General features: G+C 39.7%; 1 protein-coding gene across 1 annotated transcript in view; it reads left to right on the forward strand.

Annotated features, from left to right (window-relative positions):
- plekhd1 (pleckstrin homology and coiled-coil domain containing D1) overlaps positions 1-5,583 on the forward strand; it is a 46,880-nt gene extending 41,297 nt beyond the window's left edge. The window contains exon 13 of the mRNA XM_003225656.4: positions 198-5,583. Coding sequence (XP_003225704.1) covers positions 198-352 — 155 coding nt within the window. The 3' untranslated portion in view covers positions 353-5,583. The remainder of the gene's footprint in view (positions 1-197) is intronic.
- The last annotated feature ends 4,437 nt before the right edge of the window (positions 5,584-10,020 follow it).

Here is a 10,020-nt window from a genome sequence, read left to right on the forward strand (position 1 = left end):
TGTGTCAATTGGTTTTTTGCTACACTATATTTGCACAAAAGTCTGTATATTGTGAGGCCTCAGGCACTAAGCACCATTTTTGTACAATTTCATTTCTTTGGAACATAGCATAATGACCTCTTATGTCTACTGCTCACAGTTAGCCTTGAGTGTGGTGCAGAACTCCAGCTACTATTGTGTGTTGTTTTTGTTTTCAGTGCGCCAGTCACAATCATTCATGTACTCAGAGGCTGAAAACATAGAAGATCTGAAGCAAGCTGCCAAAAAGTTGAGTGAGGACCAGCACTTCCGGGAAACCATCTATAAAATCATGATTTCACGTCAAGATTCCTCCTTGGGCAACAAAAAGTGAAGCTTTCCTTCTCCTGTCCACATAGAGAATCTAACCTCAGCTTGCAATTGTTCCACTCAGCAAAGGCCAAATGACTGTCTATGCTTGGAAGCAGAGGGGCACCCTTTCCATGCAGCAGGCAGTGAATGAATCATTTCTCACTGGGGAGGGTTGTGGTTCAGCTGCTATCTCCAAGTGAAGACGAGCTGTGTCTCCTGGCACATGTGGTTGCACTACCATCACATCAGCTAATTCTACTCCCATTTAGATCTGCTTTAGCAGGATTCTTCGAGGTTAAGGTGAATGTGAGCCACAGAGTTGGCTGTAATCACCCCTTCCCAACTCAGTACTCTCCGGATGTATTGGATAACAATTCCCACCATCCACAGAAAGAGGAGATCAGATTGAGAGAGAGACTGGTTTTAGAAAATACCCAACTTCTTATTTTAGAACAGATGCAGACATAGATTCTACTGGGTAATTAATAACTTTTTATGGCAGGTAACAAACTATACATGATGCAAGTTATATTCTTATGCTGCTTTCATCTGTACATTAAATAGACTGCTATTCAGATGATCAATAATAGATTTGGAATATGTGCAATGATTACGGAATGGCCTAAGACTACGATTTTTGGATGGCATGATTTTAATAGTGAATGCAATTTTAAATGTTTAATATGTATTAATTTTAATTCAATTTATTTTAAGCTCAATGTTTGGTATGTGTTTAAGGCATTGAATAATTGCCATATGTAAGCCACCTTGAGTCCCCTTCAGGGTAGAGAAAGGCGAGGTATAAATAGGGGAAATAAATAAATAAATAAATAAATAATAAAATTTGAGGGATAGCTAGCTGTATAAATCTAAGTTTAGTTTCAGAACCCATGTACATGTCACAAATACGTGCAATGAATGTATTTTTATACTCCCTATTTTCTCTGAGTGGTAACAACACTTTCTAAAAGCCAATCTCTCATGGAGGATTTATGGCATTAATTGTGTGTTTGCTATGAATTATGCAAACTGAGCAGAGTAGGAAGGGTACATTAAGATAGTGCTACATGTCAGAGGTTTCTTTTTTTAAACAACAGCATACATTTTGCAGTTGCCAGATGAAACATAGGATAGGGAAACTGTCCCTTTAGTGGTTGTGTAGAAGAGGGAATCTGGCAGAGGTAAGCAATCATTAGATGATGGGAGCCCATTCTCTTATTGCATCTAGCAATCCTAATGCTTTTGGAGTTTTGCCCAAGGCTCTGTCTTACTGGCTAGCAATGAAACATTCATGTTTTATTAACTACCTACATTTTAGTACTTCATTGCCCTCACCACACTTTCCCTTACTGAGAAGTTGGAGCCTCCGGTGGCGCAGTGGGTTAAACCACTGAGCTGCTGAAGTCAGTGGTTCAAATCCAGGAAGCAGGGTGAGGTCCCACTATTAGCCCCAGCTTCTGCCAACCTAGCAGTTCAAAAGCATGCAAATGTGAGTATATCAATAGGTACCACTCCAGCAGGAAGGTAATGGCGCTCCATGCAGTCATGCTGGCCACATGACCTTGGAGATGTCTACGGACAACACTAGCTCTTTGGCTTAGAAATTGAGATGAGCACCAATACCCAGAGTCAGACACGGCTAGACTTAATTTCAGGGGAAAACCTTTACCTACACTTACAGATTGGCAGGTCCTTCCAAGCATTTGGGGAGAGCAACTACCCATTAGCCAACTTGTCCAAAAATTGAGGTTATGGGCTGGTAACACAACAAAAGAAAGTAATAAAGAGAAGACCCTTCTCCCTTTCTTTTAAATGTGCAGCCATTTTCCCCAGAATAATGTGTTTACTCCAGAACCGGGTGCATGCTTTTTGCCTGCCTTGTTTCAAAACCAATGCTTGTTTGAATTAAGGTGGGGTTTCTTTTGCCACCAACCAGTCTGAGTACTGGGACAAGAGCAGCAAATACCACCCTGATGACAATATGTTCCCTGACTCTCAGAAGTTGTCCAGCCTTGGCTTTGGTATGTGATCCTCTCTTCACTTGATACAGATGTGAGTCATTTCCTAACAAGGCCTTGCCCTTTGATTAATCTGCCCCCAAGCAATATAGCAAACTAATAATGATAACGTCTAGCTAAACTGTTCAGTGTCTTTCTTGCTTTTGCTCTATTGAGGGACATATTCAGAAGTTTCCTTCTGGAAGAAAGGGAACATGAAGAACCAGAACAGAGACATAAAGTTGCAGGCCTGGATGTGATCAAATTCAAATAAGTATTGTATTAGAGCCGTACTAAATACCCTAAATGCACCACATTGTTTCTGATCTTGGAAATTAAGCAGGGTAATCTCTGGCTGGTGTGCGGACGAGAGGCCACCAATGAATGCCAGGAACTGAAGGCTACATTTCAGAAGAAGAAACTAGCAAAACCACCTCTTTGCTAAGAAAACTATGTGAAATCTATAGTATCACCATATGTTGATTGGCAGTGTGTGCTGAATGCGTATGGTCGTTTAAACTTTGAATATATTATTGTTCAGGACACACATAGCTTTGAAAAGCTCCCTTAGAAATGTACTCTTCAAGGCCTTTTTATAGACTAGCTCAGCATAATGGTCAGTGGCAAATTGCACAGCTGTTGACCTCAATATAATTTTGCACTCTCTAACCGTGGTTAGAGACAGAAATAGAACATGGCAATACAATTGTGCAGATAGTCCACGAGATGAGGAACTTTGGCAACTGAACCCAGTTACATCAGTATTTCTTTGATACCTTGTTTGCATTATCTTAGCAAAAGTAATAGAAAGTGGAAGAAATATTGGGTTAGCAGTGATTGACATGTAATTTGAGGAACATTGGCTCCCTCTAGTGGCACTCCATAACTAGAATACTGCCCTCAGTCCTTTCGAGACTGCAAATGCAGAGCCAGTATGTTGGTTTGACCAGAATCTGAATTCCCATCCAGCCATGGAATCACACTGGGTGTCCTGGGGCAAGTCACACTCTCTACTTCAGAGGGAGGTAAAGGCAAACCCCTTCTGAACAAGTCTTGTCCAGGAAACGTCACAAAAATACTTGACACACAACAACAAATGCAATAACAATGCAAATAGATTGCAGACATAAAGAATGCCTCCATGAAAACAAGTGATGCTTTGAATGTATAGGAGAATCTACTTTTTCTCTCCCATCTTAGCTTTACCCATTGAGCTGCTAGAGGTATTCTTTTCATTGTCAGTGCAAACCTTGACGCAATCATGCCATCAGTGTAGTACCATACAGTTTATTTAAAGAGTGATGTGGGTGTTCATGCAAATTAGACAGCTAAGAGAACTTTTGTTTAAAAAGCAATACCACACTGTTCTTGCTACCAATGGGGCCAGGCAACTTGAAAGGATATTGGGATTGATTTAGCTTATTACAGACTTTGACCACTTTCCAGTCTCCCTCAAATAAGTCTGGTAGTAAATTGGAGAAGCATTGAATTACAAGGTCTAATGTGAGTGAGGAAGGGGGTTCCACATGTGCTGAACATTTTATAACCCCAATAAAGCTTGTTAAAGTTTCATTGCCTGCTTCTATGGTAGGTCAATACATTTCTTAACACTTCAGTAGAACTTGGCTTTTAAAGAGTCATGCCTTTCTTGCTGCTGCAGCAGCAAAATTCACCACCTCAAGTCAAACAGCATCGTACCTAGGCCTCTCATTTTGGTACCCCAAGCAGCAAATCTCAAAATCACATCTCTTCCTCTCTGGCAGTAGTAATACAACAATGATAACAATTTGCCATAGTTTGGAGTATTTGTTGAATAAAAAACTCTGATTCAGTAGGGTGCAACTGTAGAGCATGAGAAGAAGAGGCAGCATGGAAAGCTGAGACTCCTGGGAGCTCATTCACACTTACCATCGCTTATGTCTCACTTTGTCTGAATTGTGACTTCTGTTGTAGGGACAAGAAAGCTGAAATAAAAAAAAATGTGATTCCCAAAGTAGTATTGCTTAGAACCCAGGAACAGTGTGAATTCATTCATTCATTATGCCAGTTTCCCAATCTATAAAACCTAGTAGTGAGGCTGGGCTGGCTGTGGCAAAGAATATGGTGACAATTGTGATAGTGCCTCTGCCTTGCTGGTTTGCTTTGTACACAGAGCCGGCCCTAGGTATTTTTCAAGTGTAGGCGAACAGAATTTTGCCCCCCGCCCCAATCCTGAAAAATCACTGAAACCACTGAAAAATAAAAGCGTTGGATAAGCAAAAATGTTGGATAATAAGGAGTGATTAAGGAAAAGCCTATTAAACATCAAATTACATTAAGATTTTACAAATTAAGCACCAAAACATCATGTTTTGCAACAAATCAACAGAAAAAGCAGTCTCGACTGCGCCCCCGTATGTTTTGTGCCCAAAGCGACTGCTTAATTTGCCTCATTGTTGGACTGGCTCTGTACATAATACAAATCTAAGTTCTTGATTAATAGAGTCCATGTTTTCCACGGATGCATAGTCTAAATATCTCAATTAAAATCATGGATTGAGTTCAGATGTTGTGACAAAATTGCAGTTGGACAGTTGAGAAAATGCTACAGATTGATTCCTTCTCTCCTGTTTCCTGGTTTCAGTCATTATAGTTTGCAGTTTGACCAATCATGGCTTCCTCAAAACAAAGGTTTGAACTACATTTCAAATTCTGAGTAGGAAACAAATTGTGGTTTGTGGAACCATAGTTTGCTTGATTCAGATGTTATGACTATTTGGTTACTATGAAACAGAAAGTAGAAGGGAGGAATAGGAGCCTGAAAAAGAAGTTGGTAAATGAAACAGCCATCAATATATTTCCAGTATGTAGTAGTTTGCCTGTGAGCACTAAACAAAGCCATGGTTATACTGGCAATTTTTCTTGCCCCTTCTAGTTCATAAGATGCTAGCTTACATCAGCATAGAGACCTGCCTATCTGTCTACCTGCCTGTTTTTGGGCTTTTGTGTTCTGCAATTCTTTCCCTGTTTAGATTCCAGTTGCATCCACTGATTACTTTGCAGAAAAAGACAATGTGTTACAGATAGACCTGGATTATTGTATTTTCAGTTTTAACATTTGGAGGGCTGAGATGGGACTAACTCCACTGTAATAGCTATAAAGAACAAATGTCAAATTATTAAATATCAGTTTAGCAGATGTATTTGGGACAGTGCTTTTCTAGATCTTTACTATGAAGTATTATTGACAAATAAACACACATTATTATTGGGAATACCTCCGTTGTGACTGGTGAAATATTGCTATGTGTACAATGTATTATCCTAACATGGGGCAATGAAATCAATGAATTTTTATTGCACAACTATTTCCCATTATCCCTAGGAACATAATGATGCAAACGTTTCTATTTTTGATGTAGCAATTCATTCATCTAACATTGGTTTCCAAAGGTAAATATAGCTAAATTGGAATGCTGATTATCTTCCATTATTCTGGTGAATAATCTGGTTTTTGGCACAGTACTCTTTGATTGCAAAATAACATACTCACCAGGTGTGTATGTTTGTGTTTTAAAAAGAATGATGTTTTTTTGACATGTTTTACCATGGAGATATGGATAATACTTGCACCCTTTGATTTTCTTTATTTCTACCCCATAAAACATTGGGAGTCCATCTCCCAACAGCCTTGCCCAGGAGAGAGTGTGCAATGAAGACCAGCCTCCCACATGGCCAGTGAAGTCAGAACTGGAATCCTATAGACTGTGGTTACTGGTTCTATAGACAGCGGAAACTGTTTACGGGAGTCCAGGCCTGGCAAGTCCAGCTAACCCAATATTCCTGGAAGATTAGACTCACCAGTAGAAGGCAAATGAGAGAAGCCTTATTCAATCTGCAGAAAGGACACATGTACTGCAACGGGTGCCCAAAATGTACAAGTGTGGGGATTATGGGACATGCAACCATTCTTATACAGTAGAAATTTCATCCATGAACATTATCTGTGCTCAAGTTTTCCTATCCAAGTCTCTGATTGGCTGAGAGCTGAGGCTGTCCAGCTCTGCCTCCACCCATGATTGGTCAGGAGGCAGGCTTTTGCTGGCTTGGGCTGTGAATGGAGCAAGGCTTGATGACACAGCCGGGGTTCTCCTCCCTGCTGTGTTGGGCAGACCTGAGGCCACAAATCAGCTGGCCTGGGTGGAGAGGGGCCCACAGGAAGTGCAATCCATATTTGGCAGGATTGTGCTCATAGCAGGGACCTGAAGAACAGCGCAAATGATAGGGTTACGTCCAGTTCTCCTGTGAACAATAAGTGTTGATCTTTGCTGTCTATTTTCAGACTGAACAGATAACAGGAAGGTGCTGAGATGTCTATTCAGGACCATCAGGTAAACAGAGTTCTCTTTGCACAATGTCCTGGGTGTTTCAAGGCCTGGATCTCCCATTCAAAAATAGACATGGTTTTGATCCCTAAAACTTTGGCTAGTCAAGGTGGAGATCCTATGATGTTCTCAGATCATAATCCAGTGTCTTTATCAAGAAGAGGAGGTGATCTTTTTAGGTGGAGGCTGAATGAAACCATCTTCAGAATGAAAAGTTGCTGACAAATGTAAAAAAAAATTGAAGGAGTGTTTTGAGGATATTTTGGATAAAGGCATATATATTAGAATGGTGAGGATTGTGAGCAAAGCATTTATGAGATGATGTTTTATATAACACAATCTTAGAAATTTGGATTTATGAATTAAAGGAATGTTATAAAGAGTAGAAGTAGAATAGTTCCAGTAATTTTGCAGCTAGGGGTAAAAAAATGAAGTAAATTAAAAAAATAATAAATCTAATTCATGTAGGTGTGCTTTAGGCTAGCGTGATTGTTAGATGTAGAACTTTGGTTGGTTTCATATATTATTTTGTATTGTTGTTTTTTCTGTTTTTTTCTTCATTTCTGCATAAAATTAATAAAAATCTTAAATGCTAACCAGGGCCAGATTTGGTAAGTACATGGATGGGAGATGACCAGAGTATACCAGCTGCTGCAGCAACACAGGAAGAAATTGGCAAGACCACATTGCTTATTTCTTGCCTATGTAAATCCTATGAAATTCATAGGTTCACCATAAGGTAACAGGCAACTTGAAAGCACAAAGACACACATTGACCACAACTCCCAAAGCTTGGTCAATGCTGGCTGAGGGATTCTGGAACTTGTAATCTGAACATGGAATGTTTCCAATAAATCCAAGCTGCAAAGTCATTAAATCTGCTGCAAATAATTGGCATTTTCTATATTGGTTGGTTCTGATTCTGTCCCCAGTTGCTTTTCCAGCTGCTGATTTTGGTTTACACAAACCCCAACTCAGGAATGTTTATAGCATCAACATTCAAAACCAGGAGGAGTCACTTCAGCTGCCTAAGTCACTGGTACAAAAGAACCAGTGGAGAAGGAAAAAAAACTGCCCTCAGGTCCCTGAATCAATACTGAAGCAATTAAGAATAATGAAGCATGTTCCTATTGTGTTTCCTCAAGAGTCTTCTTAGCTGTGTAGTTGCCACAGGGAGGAGAAGCTTTGTGTGTGCCTGCAAAGGCGAATGGAGAGAAGTCCGGTGAACGCTTGACAAAACCAGGAGTTGATGAGGCAGTTCAAAGTATCTTTGAAACCTGTCAACTCGAAACATCTCTGCTGGGAGCAAGTAGGGTCACTTCTACAAGGCTTTTACCAAACCCTTTCAGGGACCAACGTTTGAGATTTTCATGATGCTGAGATGCGACAGCATGTCAAATTAAAAGCTAGTGGCTTGTGGTATTATTATATCCCTGGAACACACAAGTGACAATTTGGCTGCCATGCTCTCTGCCCAAAGGACGGTTGGGTCACAAAGCAAACAAATACAGTAAACATTGTATTATATCTCATTATTTCCTGATCTTATAAAAATTATTCTTTTTGGACAGGAGTTGCAGATTACCTCAGCCATCTACAGCCAGTGGTCATGCTGACTAGAAGGTTGTCAAAATGATATTCCCAAAAAGTTTTTTTCCCTAGGTTTTACTCCTTCATATGTCAGTTCACCTAATCATATAAGAGACTTATGTGGCCGGTCATCCTTGTGAATGCTCAGTGCATGAATCTGACCAAGTCAGTTCACAAAACATGTACGATTTCTTGACAAGCAACACTTGCTGAAATTCCCTCTTTTTCACAACTATTAAAGGAATAGGGGCCTTCTTTCTGGTCTTCGCTTGGCAACCCTCTCCTGTGATGAACTAAAGAGGCTTTTCTCCAGAACTGGCCCACCATGAGGCAAATTTTCAAGTCTATCAAAGGGCAGCAGTGTCAATTAATGAGTTTTGGATCATTATTTTTTACAACCCAGGGTACATGAAATTTAGATTTTCTGTCATGAAACCAAAATGTTCTTTGTCCACCCTGATCTAATTGTGGGGATGGACCCCCTGATCACTTTTTTGCTTTATTTATCGGAGTATTTTAAAAATCTTATAAAATACATTAATTTAAAGCTCTGCATGTGATATCTTTAGGCAGCGAGGGATTGCACCATCTTGGATGGGGGATTTTGGAAGTTGTAGTAAAATAAATTACTTTCCCAAGCACTGATGGATCAGAGGAATAAAACAAAATCCATAAAATAATACTTTTATTGTTGAATCAAAATGCGAAAAACAACATCATGCAAGCTTTTGAAACTCCACTGACTTTTTCATCAGAAAAAAAGATAAATACATTCAGAATTTAGAAAAGTTACTTTTTGGACCACAAAAGGGCATGATTGGTAAGGATAAGTTCTATATGCTGGAACTTTCTCCTACATTAGCTAGACTGGCTCCCTCTCTGCTTTTCTTCCACTGACTGGCAAGCAAAGATCTTTTTACTTCGACAAAAGTGTGACTATTGATGGGTTGCTTAATTGGGAGGGGTATACTATCCTTTCATTTTCATTGTTACATTTGAAATGCATTTAACATGTTTCAAAATAGTGTATTTTTACTAGGGAAGTTTATTGTTTTGTTATGAGGCTTTTTAAAAGCTACATTTTGTTTTTATCAGTGTTGTGAGCTGCCTTAGATCCCACGTTGAGAGAAAGGCACGATATCTATCTATCTATCTATCTATCTATCTATCTATCTATCTATCTATCTATCTATCTATCTATCTAGATACAATTCCCCTGCTATCTGTGGATCCTGGGCACTGCTCTAGTTCTGTGTAAGTGCCCAAGCAAATATGTATAGGGGCAGAATGCAAACATACTGTGAGTACCACCTTCACCCGCACGTAACTTTTGTGTGGTTCTGACAGTGCATGGCAGTTTCCTAGGCTGCATTCTCTCTGCAGGTCTATACGTGTTCCCATTCTGTCTTTTGAGACCTATCAGTTGAACTCTTCACTAGTCAGCTGTGACTTAATTCACTTTATGTAACAAATTATTTTAGATTTCACTTTGGAAGGACAGAACATTCTGAGTGGCTTCAGACAGGAGCAGTGAAAACTCCTTCAAGAACCTCAGGAGTGATTTATCTTTTTCTACAAACAGAGCCATTGGTGGAAGATAAAACTGAATTGTGCATTGGAAAGACCACCTGGACTCATTTCCGATTGCCAAACTTTAGTCAGTGAGTGCCATCAGTGACAAATGCTTATCAGGTTTTATTCAATGGTTCTGCACTGTATTACATTACACCGAAGCTCAG

This window comes from Anolis carolinensis, chromosome 1 (assembly GCF_035594765.1).
Source record: "Anolis carolinensis isolate JA03-04 chromosome 1, rAnoCar3.1.pri, whole genome shotgun sequence".
NCBI lineage: Eukaryota > Metazoa > Chordata > Lepidosauria > Squamata > Dactyloidae > Anolis > Anolis carolinensis.